The sequence below is a fragment of the Lithobates pipiens genome, unplaced genomic scaffold (assembly GCF_037356315.1).
Source record: "Lithobates pipiens isolate NorthernLeopardFrog02 unplaced genomic scaffold, aLitPip1_a1.2 Scaffold_25, whole genome shotgun sequence".
Taxonomy (NCBI): domain Eukaryota; kingdom Metazoa; phylum Chordata; class Amphibia; order Anura; family Ranidae; genus Lithobates; species Lithobates pipiens.
The window spans coordinates 126,470,351-126,486,800 of NW_027507787.1; the positions used below are offsets into that span (position 1 = coordinate 126,470,351).

The following is a 16,450-nucleotide window of genomic DNA, read 5'->3' on the forward strand; positions in this document are numbered from 1 at the left end:
AATGCAGCAAAACGCAAAGTAAAAAATGTGCAAACCACAACACACCAAAATGTCCTATGCGGTACTTTGCCGCATGTATGGCAGCACATTAAAATCAATGTGTGTCGTGGAAAAAAGTGTGGCAAAAAATGTGCCCCATTCCCACCACTATGTTATGTCATGTGTACCAATGTATGTTTGCTATTTCTATCTTATTCCTTCGCAAATAAAGAATTGACAAAAAAATTAAAATTGGTAGTGTGTATGGCAGGGACGTAACTATAGAGGGTGCAGAAGTCGCGACCGCAACTGGGCCCTGTGCTGCAGGGGGCCCATCCAGCCCCCTCTACATATGGCCGGCAGCAGCATAGGCAGCTAGGGGTACCAGTGCACCATGCACACGGGTGGCTGGAGGTGGAGGGTGACTAGCAAAGCTCCATGCTCAACTATCGCCCTGGCTGCTCTTTAGTTGTGCATTCCTCGCATAACCTGTGTCCTCAGCCGGCTCCTCAGAGTACCCCTCTCCTGCTCCAAGCACACAGATGCAGTGCAGCTCTATGAGAGCCGGCTCCCCGGAGGACACTGCAGGCTTGTCTGCCAGTCCCCCTTCTCCCGTCATACACAGATGATGAAAGGTATTTCTGGGAGATATGCTGATCACCCGTCCAGCACACTGGATGGAGCCCAGGCCAACATGGATGAGTGCGCGGCCTGCATTGGTCATGGTGAGTGAGAGGCCCCCATCCCCCACACACCATTACATACCCCCTCCATCTCCCCCTGGGGACAGGGGCCCCTTCTCACGTGGGGACAGGGACCCCCATCTCACCTGGGGACAGGGATCCCTTCTCACCTGGGGGCAGTAACTTCATCTGCCCTGGAGAAAAGGACCTCATCTCTTCTGGGGACGGGGACCCCATCCTGCCTAGGGACAGTCCCCCAATGAGGCACCTAAAAATGAAAACAAAAACTGATGCCAGTGGTGGAACTACAGGGCTCACAAAGGTCATACCTGTGACCTCTCCCTGGAGTTCCCCTACCGGACTCGGAGGGAAGGGCCCTGGCTGGGGTTCAGGGGGGCCCTTCATGGTTTCTTGCATCAGGGCCCTGAAGGTTCTAGTTACGCCACTGGTGTATGGGGTTTTACTTCTGTAAGCCGACTACAATAAAGACTGTATTTTTTAACCTACGGGCTTCACTATTATTGCCTTTTCCTCCTATTGGGTATCATCTTTGTTGGTGAGTGCATATCCTGCCAAGCCCTCCCTGGCAGTTTTGAAGATTATATGAGACTGGTGAATTTGGAACCCTTTTGGTCAGTCTTCAGAGATTGGAATGTGACACTGTATTTGGTCCTCTGTGATATATGATTATATTTTCCCGTACACACTGAAGTCGATGGAGGTTCCTCAGCATTTTTATCTCCTCTATAACTGAACTGTTATTTGATTATTAATATTACATTGAAGCACTGCACTCTGGACTTTTATTCGTATTTTGTTTGATGAATCAACAAACTGTGCTGGCTGCTTTACCTTTTGTTCCATTTTAGTTAGCACAGATACTCATTCACTCTGTTTTTTGCCACCTATCAATGCCCACCAGTGGTGCCTCATCAGTGCCACCTAGCAGTGCTGCCTATCAGTGTCGCCTACCAGTGACCATCACTGCCACCCATCAGTGCCAACTATCAGTGCCACCTATTAATGCCCTTCAGTGCCACCTATCAATGCCCTTCAGTGCCACCCATCAGTCCCACCTAATCATTGCCCACCAGTGCCGCCTATTAGTGCCCATCAGTGTGCATCAGTGTAGCCTCGTCAGCGTACATCAATGAAGGAGAAAAATTACCTGTTTGCAAAATTTATTAACAAAATATAAAGCCGTTTTGTATTTTTATTTTTTTTTAATTCAGTCTTTTTTAATTAAAAAAAACAAAAAACAGGTGAACAAATACCACCAGTGTTGTATGACCGCGCAATTGTTGTTCAAAGAGTGACAGAACTAAAAGCTGAAAATTGGTCTGGGCAGTAGGGGGGTTTAGGTGCCCAGTAAGCAAATGGTTAAACAGCTTATTATTTAAACCTATAGGCTTAAGGACAAGGTTCAACCTTTTACTGCCTAGGCACACTCCATTAAATAGTTTGTTGCCTCTTGGGCTTTTCAGTATCAGACATCTGTTCTCAGATTTCAAGGTATCTGGTCTTCCGTTCACTTGTTCCCCAAGTTTCCCAGGTGAATGATCAGGCCTCCTCTGATGCCAGCTTTGGAATTATTGTCCTTCAGGCAGTTCTGTGAGCTTCATCTAACCCTATGTATTACCATGTTTTGGACATTCCTATGTACCTGGATTACTTATCGTGTGTCCCTTAATGTACAATTAAGAAGATAGGCTTTTTGACTTACAGTGAAATATTTTTCTTGGAGTTCATGAATGGACAGAGGTCCCAACCCTGTCTTATGATAAGTCTCATGAGTGTAGTTATTGGACAATTTCCAGAAACAAAGTTCTCACAATCCCTGGAATTGATTAAAAGAATAAAGAAGGAAAGAGACAAAGCTCTTTCCCAATTGATGTGATTTTTATGGAGATATGTCTGTTACAGAGGTGAACACCCAAAACAGTAATTTAATAAAAAGGTATACATTTATTTACTAGTATTAAAGCTAAAATAACAACAACAAAAACAAGAAGCAGCCAAAATACATAGTTTGGACCGTCAATTGGGAATATATGAAATCAAATCTGGTACGTAGATGTGCAGAAGTTGCCAACATGTTTTACAAAGAGTTTCATCGGGGCACTGTATACATCTATGATTTCATCTGTATTTCATAAGACATAAACATGTCATTAATACATCATGTAAATACAATTTGTAAAACAGAATTTTTACATTTCAAAAATATTCAATATCAATGAAAAAATTGGGTAAGCTCACCTGGTCCTTTTTCAGTAGATACAGTAGTTCAGCAAAACTTCATAGTGCACCTATCCTGATACATACTAACTGGGGCTCAATACCGATGGAAGCCAGATCCAAGCAGTATAGCCAGTGGGAAAACTGGATCGTGGTTTTCTGCCAAGATCGTGTGTGATGAGCAATCTAGGGATCAAGTTAGATTGCGAAACAATCATCAAAATAATTGTAGTGCATCAACAACCAAAATCCTGATCATTTTAATTTACAGTGGTACACATAACAGTTATGTCATAGTAACAACAACATAGATGGCCAGAGCATCAACTTAGAGTTAATAAATCAGTGTGAAACGCAGGATTAGTGGCTGGGATTTCCTTGTCACATATGATGGTATAATATATTATCGCTAATGTGATTAATCAGTAAATTGTGTCTATATTAGTATACAGTGCCAAAGAAGAGGTAGGCATGGATGGATGTAGGGATCAGAAGATCTAGTTAGATGGCATATATACCAGTATACAAAAATATATATAGGTTACCAAACAGGGCCACTACACCAATGGACTGCCACCTCACCCCATTATAACGGACACCGGCACAGGGGATACATACTGTGCACATTTTCCCTATCAACACAGACAATGCTGATAGGGGAATCAGCAATTGTCTTCACTCGGCCGGCAGGGGAAGCTGTCCCCGGGGAAGAAGACAGTGATTATTGCTAGCGGCTATAGCAGCCGCTAGCAATATTTAAAAGTGAATCCAGCTGGCAGGTTGTACCCAAGTTGATTGATTAATCAACTTGGTACAGTCAGCCTGCCCACTAATGGTTCGAATCTTAGTCGTTTCCTGTTGAACCATGTATGGCCCGTCTAAAGGCCTGTACACACAATCCAAAAATCGGACAAAAAATATCGCTTTCAATGCGATCATATGATAATCAGATTGTTGGTATAGAGCATTCGAGAGCCGATCATGGCAGTACATCTGATATTATTCGATCTGATAAACATGAAAAATTTTCTGGTATGATAACAGATCTTACGATTTTCGTTTCATCGGTACAGTTGTCATCCAAAAATACTATAAAAATACACTACAACACATGACATCACTTCCAATTTTTTATTCTGTACTACGAGAATTTTTGTAACTTTAGTAACTTCTCCATTTTTGATATGAGACTAGCATGTAAAAAAACGGACGATCTGTTGTCCGATTTTCTGATTGTGTGTATGGGCCATAAGAGTTATTATTTATTTTATTCATATTGTATTTATTTGCTCAGGACAGGTAAATGATTTTACTAATACATTGATGGTGGTTAATATGATCGGCACACAAAGTATAGTTACAATCTAAAAACACTCACAGGATATTTCTTTGTTATAGGTACAATGCAATCCGCTTGATGATGTTACAAAGGTTAGAACAACTAACAAGTTATGAGAGCTACGCATGAAGAAAGCACATGAGAAGAATATGAAGAAAGCTGGATCTTCCATACCATGGACCTTACAGTTCAGAAAATTTTTATCTTCTAAATTACAGTTGTATGTTTACATATAACTACATGAACTATATTCTACTTTTTACTTTGACAATACATGCAGTCTGAGTCTTTTAGCTTTTCTCAGGATACTCAGAATACACTGATCACAGCTGCCTCATTACTGATATAGTGTCAGGATTATCTCCAGACTATTCATGCATCACACATCTGTGTTCAGGAGAGTCAAAATTTATACTTTCATCTTAAGCTTAAATTGATTTTATTGATTTTTCTTCTTAAAATTAAAAATAGGTTATATTTACAATATTTCAGAGTGGTCCCTTACCTCCTCTTTGGCAGTCCTCTGGTGGCGCCGTCCACTCCTCTTTCCTCCAGGTGCCTCCTTAACAAGCTGTATTCTATCCATGCATGCATGATTCCAAGCAGGGCTGTTGGAGTCCATAAAGACAAGCCATGCCTCCAATCCCTCCTCACAGAACATTGACTGACAGCAGCAGAAGCCTATGGCTCCTGCTGCTCTCATATCTCCTGTGAGAGTAGGAAGTGATCAGAAGTGTGCTGTAGTTGAGAAAACAGGTGAGTGTTTAGGCATGTGAGGGAGATGGATAGCAGATAGATGGAAGTTTATTTCACCTTAAAGTGGAAGTAAATCCTCCTATCGTTTTCAGCCAAGGAAGCTGCCATCGTGGCCTCTGTTTAAGCTTCAACTACAATGATGTGGAACATGCAATCAATTATGACACCAACCATTGGATAATATGACAGTTTGGTTGAAAGCATAGTCAATGTGAGAGTTAGTCTTTCCGGCATGCCAGGTATGTAACAGTTTTTTTTTTTAAACTATTAAGTCAATGGGTTTACTTCCGCTTTAATGCAGAAAATGCATTAAGGTGAAAAAAAAAAAGACTTTAGAACAACCTTAATTATCCCCTTCTCACTCAACCCCGAGCATCCAATTAACTGAGCTATAATGTCCTGTTGGTCGGAAGGTCTGACTGCTCATGTGACCACTGTCCTGCCTGCTATCTGATCATCACTAGAGACCGGTAGCTGTCTTTGACAGCTCAGTCACTCTGCTGGGAGTGCACAGTGAGCATGCTGTCAGCACAGAAAGCTATGCCACCTATGGATGCAGATGTACAGGGTGTGTATGGGTTACCTGATCAGCAAGAGGTTAACCTTTCTGCAGGTTTTTAAATGTTATTTTACTTAAGTGACACTGAAGGCATTTTCCTAAAAAAAAAAAAAAATAGCTGGCAGGCTATTTATCACAGAAGAGGCATGCAAAGTATCCCATGCAATAAAATATACATACCTGCCTGCTTGCAGCGTATTGCAGAATGTAAACTGAGCTGCACATGCCCCCCAAAAGAAATAACCCCCAAATACCATCCCTTTAACAAAAGCCTACTTTTGTAAGGGAAACCTTGCAGGTAAAAAAATAAAAAAATAGAAGCGCTAGTGATCAGCCAACAAAAATATATAAAACCAAGCTTTTAAGAGATTTTTTACTTCAAAAAAGCATTTAACTTAACATAAAAGCTCTATCAATGTAACATAAATATAATATACCCCCAAATAAAAAAATGTAATACCTACATTCTGAAAAGCCCTTGCAAGAAAAAAAAAAAAAAGTTGAAAAGAACAGTAGCTAAAAATGATCGCTGAAATTAAATATCAACCACAAAATAAAATTAACGACATAAAGCTCCCAATACTGAGAAAAAAGGGCAGTAAAAAAAAGAGGTTGAGTTCCCAAATTACAAATAAGTTATCCTTATGCATTTGTCAGCTTTCCCTATACTCTCTCTGCAACAACTTCCAATTCACTGACACTCCAGGGCTTAGCAAATTAGCAGAAGCTCTACTAACTTCTTTTTTAATGGGTACATTTATTTATTTTCAGTACACAACAAACAAACATGTACATGGAGCAAACATCGTTCAATCCATTGCGAAATATGGTAAACTGGTATACATTCAGTGGATACATAGCAACCCAAAGGGCATATATCTATTTTGCTCAATTGAGACCAATTAGAGGTCGGGGGCTTTGTTTGATCTTTCAAGGAGCAGGTGGAATGGTACTCTCGGAGCTGACCCAAGAGCCCCAATATTTAGGAATTTTTTTGAGGATCCTTTGGCTTCATATGTCAACTTGTATAATGGTATAGCATGATGGTAATGAGCCAAAAGGCTATGGTGGGTGAGGATTGAGACTTCCAATGGATGGTTATCGATTGCTTAGCATAAAACAATACTAAATGCATGAAAGTTTGTACATTTTTAGATACAACGTCATCAATATATCCCAGTAAACACTGCAGGGGATTACAGATATTAGGTATCTGAGTTAGAGACCCGATGAAGGGCGTGACCTCCAACCAGAACTTCCTAATCGGATTGCACTCCCACATCAGATGAAAGAATGTGCCATCAGCCATGCCAAATCGGGAGCATAATGCAGAGGGTAATCTATTTAATTTATACAGTAAACATGGTGTAAAGTAAGATCTGTATAGCAATTTAGTCTGCATTACCTTGTCACGGGAAGAAATGACAGAGGGAACCTGGAGAGGAAGAACTTCCTGCCAGATGTCCTCCATCCGTTCAGGAATGTCAGCTCCCCATCTTTTGGCCGTACTGCTGAGCCTATGAGTTGTAGAATGTAAGAGTGATCTATAATATGTTGAAACTAGATTTTTGTGAGAAGAGTCAGTCAGTAATCGTTCTAGAGAAGAGAGTTGGACAACTTTGTTACGAAGGTGGAACTGCGTTGCCGCAGTGTGGCGTATCTGTAATTAACGGGAGTAGGCCATGTGTGGTAGATTATAGTCTCAACAAAATTCCTCAAAAGGGTGGAACATGTTGTCCACAAATAAATGCACAATTGTTTTCACCCCCGTTTAGACCAGAATCCCCCATCAGTCCTACGTGACAATAATTGTACATTTGGATTCCCCCATAGTGGAGTATTTGGTGAGTATGTATTGTGTTCATTGGATGACAGCATTTTAGTAAGCCTAAAAATCCATAGGTCATCGCTAGGATAGTGTCACCCTCTCTCCCTCTAAGGGACATGCAGTGAATCAGTGTTTGGAGGGACTCATAGTAGGAAAGTATAGCTGCCTCCAGGGCAGTGGCCGAATTCTTGGCTTTAGGATAAAACCACCAATGCACATGGGCCAATTGTGAGGTGATATAATAGGTTTGAAGGCAGGGTAAAGCCAGCCCGCCCTCCATTACCGGCAACTGTAGGGTATTTTGACTTTCATGACATATACTGGTGAATTTCTCAGGATATACAAAAATCGTGGTAAGAAGATCATTTTAAAAATGTTTATCCTACATAGTAATGTCAGGGAGTTTGGTTCACGTCTTTAATGTGGTTCTCATTCTTCTGATAAGAGGGTCTAGGTTAATTTTGATATAGGAGGAGAGTGGATGTTGAATCATAACCCACAAGTATCGGAAGGAGCTGACTATTTGTAGTGGGCAAGAGGGAGGTAGCACTATCGTCGTTGCCTGGTCTATCATAAATAAAAGAGATTTGTCCCAGTTAACCTGGAACCCAGAGAAGTGACCAAACCACCGAATAATTTCCAGCAGGGCTGGGAGAGATGATTGGGTGTCCAATAAGTATATTAACATGTCATCAGCATATAGAGACACCTTCTCCTCCAATTGTCAGTCCCACAACTTCCCCACTGGATCTTATCAGCGCCGCCAGAGCTTCAATCGCCAACGCAAACAGCAGCAGTGACAAGGGATATCCCTGTCTAGTGCCCCTCTTTATCAGAAAGGGATCAGACACGAATGCGTTCACTCTCAGTCTAGTGGTGGGCTTCAGATAAAGCAGTTGCACCCATCTGATAAATGTGTTAGACTTCCAGCAGATATGGCCATTCGACCGAGTCAAATGCCTTGTGTGCATCTAAGGCCAAAACGGCCCAAGATCCCACATGATCATGAATGGCTTGCAGATTAGTAAAAAGTCTGCGCAAGATGATGGTTAATTGCCCAGGGATGAACCCGTTCTGGTCCGCACCAATTAAAATACTAATGACTGTGTTCAGTTGCCAGGCGAGCACCTTGGCCAGAATCTTGACATCTGAATTAATGAGTGAGATCGGTCTATATGATTTGCAGAGTAGGTGATACTTATGGGGTTTGGGAATGAGGACAATCAGCACCTCTGACACAGAGGGCGGCAACTGTCCCATTTTCATAGCAAGGTTATATACCCTGATTAAGTGAGGTATTAGTAGATCTCTGAAGTGCATATACCACTCGGTAAGGAATCGATCCAATTCTGGCATTTTATTTCTGGCAAAGGATTGTATGGCCTCCCCAATTTCCTCAGCTGTCAGAGGATCATCTAAGAGTAAAGTCTGATGGTTCTGAAGTTTTGGCAGTGAGATTTCAGGTAAATAGTCATCCAATTCCACAACTGTGTAGTGAGCTCTAGTAGCGTATAATGAAGAATAAAATGTCACAAATGCGTCCATTATCTCCTTGTTTTGTTCTACCACTACTCCCTCTGAGTTCCTAATTCTGTGGATGCTGCATGGCCGATAGTCAGGTCTGGAGAGATGAGCCAGTAATCAACTGTTTTTGTCACCAAACTCGAAGAGCCGCTGGTTCTGATACAGCAACTTGGCCCTGTGCTTTCAGGCAGTGTGTGTCTCAGGGGTGGGGGCCACAGAATAAGCAGCTTCTGCCTCCCCAAGATCCCTTTCTGCATCCACCAGTCTGGACTGAGATGCCTTGTGGGTCTGCACAATCGCTGCAGAAAAAGCGCTGCATGTGGTGGCCTTAAAAGCGTCCCAAACCACCGGGACAGAGGAGCTCTGACGGTTTGTTATCCAGTAGGATTTCATTTCGGCCACACTCTGGTCCACAACAGCCTGATCAGCCAGCCACAAAGGGCTCAATTGCCATACTCGATAGGAGGAGGGGGTGCCCAGGGCAAGGTCCACCAGCAAAGGAGAATGATCAGACACCGCCCTAGGTAGGTATTTGACCTCGGTCACCGTAGTGAGCAAATCCGACGATAATAGACCGAGATCAATGAGACAAAGTACCGCATGATTCAGACTGACATGAGTACTCTCTCCCATCTGCATGCCTCCATCTTCAGGCCTCCACTAGATCAAATTGAGTCAGAAAAGAACCCAAGGGTGTGGGGGGCAGTGTAGAGCATCGGAACCTATTGATGGAGTTATTGAGTACCGTATTAATGTCACTCGCTATCAATAAGGGGCCCTCCGCTATTGCCAATATGGAGCTCATCACCCGTTCAAAGAATAGTTTCGTGAAGGGTGGTGGAGCATATAGACTAGCCACTGTGTAGGGCTTACCCAAGAGTTCAAGCACAACAATTACAAAGCAACCATTAGGATCAAGTTTAATATGTTTAATACTGATAGGTGCTGATTTAGCTATGAGGATGGATGTGCCGCTGACGTATGTGGAATGAATAGCATATACAATTTTTGCTCTCTTAAGAGCCATGACCCTAGATCCATGGAGGTGGGTTTCCTGGAGAAGGATCACATGCGGATTATGTCTCGCCAGATATTTAAACATTAGTGATTGTTTCACTTTGGAGTTAAGCCCCCAGTCTAGACATGAGTAGGGATAAAATATGACTAGTGAAACCCATTCTCAAAGCCCGCTGGAAGCAACCATAGCATAGAATCCAGTGCGCCAGGAGAAATGCATAAGAGTGTGAGCAAATTAGACATGTGAGACAATAGCATGCCCTTTAGGGATAACAGTTGTATACCTGATAGGTTGGCTAGACCGTTAGTCAGATGTACATATAATGGGGGATACCAATATTGCAGAAAAAAAACAACAACGAAAGAAACCACAAAAAAATTCTCCCAAAATCCCAACCCACCCCAACCCTCCTGGCTCCCAAACCCAAACATATGAGAGCTTTGTTCCCAAAACCAAAACTGCAAGGCAGGAGGGCCATGACACAGACCCCCAACCAACAAACCCTGAGGAGCGTGTAAAGGTCCATAGCCACGGGCTTCCATCAGTGTATGTCCGCACGATACAAAGATGTGGAGTAAACCTTAGTCTGAAAAAGAAAATTTCAAAAATAACAGGAGAGAATGATCAAAAAGAAAACAGGAGCATGGTGATAACAGTCATCCAGGATAAGTGATGGTTAGAAAGTCTACAGCAGAGGATTAGAGCTCGATATCCCAAAGCAACAGAGGTGTCACAATAAAGAGAAAAAATCTTCAGTGCTGAGGGGACCTCCAGTTTTGGTCCTGCGTTCTGGATGCCCCAGGATGTCCGTCCAGTGGATCGCCTCCTTGGGATCCATAAAGAAGTAGGCCTTGCCCTGATAAAAGATCCATAAGCGTGCAGGATACAGCATGCCGTAAGGTAGATGGAGCTCTCGTAGCCTGCGTTTGATGGCCAGAAAGGTGGCCCTTTGCTTTTGTGTTGCTACCGAGAAGTCAGGAAAAATAGTCATTCCATTACCGTTAAAGGAGACTATGCCCTTTTCCCGGGCAGCTCTGAGAACAGCTTCCCTGTCCCTGAAGTGAAGTAAATTAATAATCATGGCTCACGGCGGGCCCCAGGTGGCAGGGGGATTTTATGCATCTGTTTCAATAGCGAATAATGGTGAGAAGGTGGAGGTGCCAAATGTGGCGATCAGCTATCTTTCAATAAATACCTCTGGAGTTTTGCCCACAGACCCTTCTGGGAACCCCAAGAAGCGTAGATTGTTCCTCCATGTCAGTGAGCTTATCAGTAGTGTAATCATGGGTCTGGTGCAACTACCTGATAGAGCCTTGCAAGGGACTTGTTTCATCTTCTAGTGCACCAATGCGTTGTTCAGCATTCGTCACTCTGTAACGGAGGGTATGGACATCATGCTGCAGGAAGGGCAAGTCTGTCTTAATAGAGTCCATTTGTGTAGTGAGAGAGGCATGACTGTGCTGGATGGCCTCCATAATCAGAGCCAGGGATGGTTCTGCAGGGCCTGCACGAACATTGCCTATACGGGGGGTATCAGGGTTGGTGTCTTCAGCAGGGGAGAATAAGAGAGGGTCCTCCGGGCTCAGAGCAGGGGGGGAACGTGGTGGCTCACCCTTCATCGAAAGCTGCAGGGTGAGGAAGACGACTGGCTGTATGTGTCTGCAGCATGCTTGCCGGCACCATCTTGCCTCGGTCCACATGATGGCAATGGTGGCACGAATTCTGGGGGTTCCTACATTGGTGGGTCATATTTGACCATCTCCCGATGGGCACAATGCTCCCTAGAGGCTGTGGGGACAGATGGGACCCCTGGATGGTGAACGGGATCGATGCAGGATGTGTGCGGCACGGACGGAGCTCAGGCTAAGCATATCCTCACATCCCAGTCGCTGGCCACGCCACCCAACCCAACCCCCCCCCCCCCCGCTTTGCTAACTTCCATTATTCAATCATGTACAAGCAAAAATGCTGTTTTTTGGGGTTTTTTCCTGCACGTGATTGGGTATGCTCTGCAAAGTGAAGCTTTACCTCACTTACTAAGCTTTGGAGAAACTGCACTTGTAGAGTGCAACTGCACTTTCCTAAGTGTACATTCTATTTGCTGTTAGTAAGTCAACCCCATGGCTGCTCTTTTCCCTTCTTTTTTTTTTAATAGTTAGAGGGCTGTCATAGCTTCATCCCTGGTGCAAAGCAAATGACTGTAATATATAACTGAGATGAATAGGTGCTATGCTCATATAACAGGCTCTTCAAACTAAGGGTATCGAAGACAAAATCCACACACCTCTATATGGTGGCAACTGGCATTAGCATTGGGTTGGGGTGTTTGGGTGTATGAGAAAAATGATTTTACTGTTGACATTGTTAGCTATTACCTATTCTGCATATTCAGGTGATGACAAATGTTGAAAGTGAGCAGAGAACCATTAAAAATAAATTTCCTTTCTCAAATACCTCTAAAGCAGGACCATACAATGAATGGTTGTTGTTTTGAGTGGGAAGTGATTTGCTTGGATAGTGAATGAGGTCACACTGGGTGGGAAAAGTGTTATGCCTTTGTCAGTACCGTGGAGCTAAATTATCCATATAATGTTCTTTTTAAAAATCTTACTTCTAAATAAACACAAATCCCTTCATATGAGTAGCTTTATTGTAAAAAATGCTGCTAACAGAGAACATTAGTTTATAAAAGGTAATAAAGTATAATTAGAATTAAAAAGTGTTATGCACAGACATGAAGATCTTTTATGTAAAGTAATTTGTATTTTTGAATAATTTTTCAAATATATGCATTACAATGCAAATGTAAATACTCTGAGGAAGTACAGATGCTCATCTAGGCGTTTTCCTTGCAGTGTAGAGAAAAAAAGAATTATGTTCTCAGTAGTTGGCACAAACGGTTTCTCTAATGCCATGTACATACAACCGGACTTTCTGGCAAACTAGGTCTGACGTTCTTCCCGACTGACTTTCGGCGGACTTCCGACAGACTTGACAAATGGACTTGGCCACACACAATCACACCAAAGTCTGATGCATTCGACCGTGATGACGTATGACCGGACTAGAATAAGGAAGTTCATAGCCAGTAGCCAATAGCTGCCCTAGCGTCGGTTTTCGTCCGTCGGGCTAGCATACAGACAGATTTTTCGACCAGACTCAAGTCCATTGGAAAGATTTAAAACATGTTCTAAATCTAAAGTCCGTCTGATTTTTCAACAGCAAAGGTCCGATGAAGCCCACACACGATCGACTTGTCCGACGGATTAGTTCCCATAACCCATAGGGTATTTTATTTACTTTATTTTTTAGGGCCTAGTCACACTTGCCCATTTTCATGCAGCTAGAAAGGCTAAGCAGCTTGGGAATATCTTGCCAATATGCCATCCATAGACACAGACAATGCAAAGAATGAATTAAAGTAAAAAATAAAAAAAAGATACTTTAAAAACACTTTAAGATTATGTAACAGTGCTCCTTACCATGATGCTCAGTGGAAGGGAAAAATGCCTTGGCATGTGTGGTCAGTGGATGAACGAAAAAATTCCCCACTAACGGTGGTCAATGTTAGCAAAAATGCTCAGTGTAATTGGTCAGTAGAAGAAAAACGACATGCCTCGCTGTTGGTGGTAGGAAAATTCCTAACTTTATTGCAGGAGCCTTTTGTTGTACTTTAAAACAGCACTAGCCTCTAAAAAAAATAAAAAATAAAACTAAAAAAAACAGCACTAGCCTCATGGTGACAATAAGGCCGCGTACACACGCGGGGACTGTTCGCCCAACTTTGTCCGTCAAACTGTTTCGGCAAACAGTCCGCTCAAAATTAGCATGGACGGACATGGCCACACACGACGGACGAACAGTTTGCTGAAACCGTGCGCGATGACGTGAACGGCACGTACGACGGGACGAAAAATACGACGTCCTATACACTACATTATAACTTTCGGCGTGAAAATCCTTTCTGAGCATGCGCGCAACTTTGTTTGACGAACAAGCCTACACACGCGGGGACTGTCCGCTGAAACAAGGTTTCAGCGGACAGTTTTTCGGAATTTCCGAAAAACCTTGTTCAGCGGACTGTTCGCTGAAACTGTCCGCTGAAAGCCCACACACGAGCGGACTGTCCGCTGAAACTTGGTTTCAGCGGACAGTTTCAGCGAACAGTCCCCGCGTGTGTACGCGGCCTAAGTGTGAGTTTTATTGAGGTTTGTATTGGGGTAGGCAAGAAAATAAGTCACTTCAGTAAGATAAAATAACAGTTATTAAGAGAACAGCTGAATGTTCATTTCATTCAAAAAATGAATAGTTACACCAATGCTATATTTATTATTGTAGACTGAACATCTTAATGGCCATGGGACAAGGAGCTCTTCACCCATCATTTGCCAAACAGAGGCAACATATGAATTAGGATGAAATATTAGAAATGTCTTCCCTGTTTGTCAATGGCAATATACCGAGGGAGCGCTACATTCTCTGAATGCATCTATTTTATTTCAAACTGTATACATGGCCTTACTGTGCTGTCTGCACATATTTTTGTGCTACTTAATATCTTCTTATACTTGTATACATTTCTTACACATATTATAAAGTGATAGAAATCTATAACCTGTCTAACTTGTGTTTTCATCTATGTCATATGTTTTTGTAGCAATAAACCAAATGCTGTTATCTTACATACTTTATTATTACAGAATGTTTTTAAACGTCCCATTTAATTTCATGCAAAAAAATGTTTTAAACTATTTTACCACTGGGGGCTCATGCACACAAGATTCAATTTAGGCTTGATTCACACAAATGTATTTTTTTATTTCAATAGATTTTTATTGTTTTGCAAAGGTAATACAAAGGCAAGTGTTATATGACATGTTGATTTTACAAAAGTAATCAGTTGTAGATGCAGTTCAGAAAGGGAAGAGGGTATGAGTGAACAAGGTATCAAAGGGGGAGATAAAGAAAAGAAAGAAAAAAAAAAATGAGGAAGAAAATAGGTGGTTACACAAACAACAATGCAAGTACTTGTTACTGCACATAACTGTTCTTATCAGGACTAAGATCTAAGTCAAAGATTTCTTATATTTGGTAGTCCAGATTTTCCAGTGCGTATCAAATAGTCTGCACTTCAGTGCATTTATGGCTAGTGCACGCTCTACAGTATGGTGTTGGTTTACTCTTCTGATCAGGTCAGAGATTTTTACCGTCATGGCAGTTTTCCAGTGTTGTAATATCAGGAATCTAGCAGAAAGAAGAATGTTGGAGGTAACAATCCTCATGTCATGTGGAAATTTGTCAATACCTATATGTAGGATCACTAGGGATGGATTGGGATGAGTGTTGATACCCGTGAGTGATGTTATTAGTTGGAACACTTGGTTCCAGTAGCTAACCAGATTAGGGCACTCCCAAAACATATGCAGTAGATGTCCTGGTTGTCCACAGTTCCTCCAACATGGGCTCGGGGCGCATGGGGAAAATGTTGCTAGTCTACATGGTGTGTATTGCCATCTATTGATAATTCTAATGGTCATTGCCCAGTGATTAATAGAGTGTGAGGCTTTTTGGATTTCGTGGAATGCAGTCGTCCACTGGTTATCCGTGAATGTTTTCCCTAAATCTGCCTCCCATTTATTAATCGATTTTGTCTTTACAAAGGACTGCTTATCCTGTAGGAGGGAGTAGAAAAGCGAGATGCCTTTCCTTGTGGGGCGCTCGCGAGTGAAAAAGGTCCATACAATGGATGGCAATGTTAGCGTGGGGGGAGGGTTGTGTTTTAGAAAGTGTGCCACCTGGATGCACACGAACTGGTATTTGTTGGGAAGATCATATTGAGCCATGATCTGTGCGCTGGTGAGAGCTTTACCAGTGGACAGTAGGTCCTGGATGGTATGGATACCATGTTTGGGGAACTGCCTTAGGGACAGCATAGGAATTCTAGTTTCGAGTAGGCTAATTGGAAATTTGTAGTCCACGGTGTTGGGAGATGTATGAGCATGGTGTAAGAAGAACCTCCATGCTTGTAAGGAGGCTTGGATGGTAGGGGCGATGGAGTGGAGAGCCCAAGGCTTCCAGACATCACTCACGAGTAGTGCCACTAGATCTGGTATTGGGGCCATGTGTTTTTCCAACTCAACCCAAAGCGGTATATCTACAGGCTTGAACCAGTGTTGGAGTTGGTCTAGTCTAGTCGCCCACAAGTAATCAGAAACGTCAATTAGTCCCACTCCACCTACTCGGCTATGCGGGGTCAGGTTGCTAGGAGAGCAACAAGCTTTTTTCTCATTCCACAAGAATTTCCACAGAGTGGTAGACAAGGTCTTAAGGAAATGGGTCGGGATAGGTAAAGGTATGGATCTGAACATATACAATATGAGAGGGAGAACCAAAATCTTACACGCTGCCAATCTACCCATCCAGGACAATTCAGTCTTGGCTATGCATTTAAGCGTTTCGTCAATCTTTAGAAGCAGTGGTTTAATGTTGGTAGAGACCAGGGTTTTCGTGGAGTTGGTGATCCTAA

General features: G+C 42.6%; 1 protein-coding gene across 4 annotated transcripts in view; it reads left to right on the forward strand.

Moving 5' to 3' along the window:
• Positions 1 to 4,725, forward strand: part of RASSF4 (Ras association domain family member 4) — an 855,531-nt gene extending 850,806 nt beyond the window's left edge. For all 4 annotated transcript variants that reach the window (XM_077454834.1, XM_077454835.1, XM_077454837.1 and 1 more), the window contains one exon: positions 4,299 to 4,725. In XM_077454834.1, the coding sequence (XP_077310960.1) occupies positions 4,299 to 4,368 (70 nt within the window). In that variant the 3' untranslated portion in view covers positions 4,369 to 4,725. The remainder of the gene's footprint in view (positions 1 to 4,298) is intronic.
• Positions 4,726 to 16,450: the final 11,725 nt, after the last annotated feature.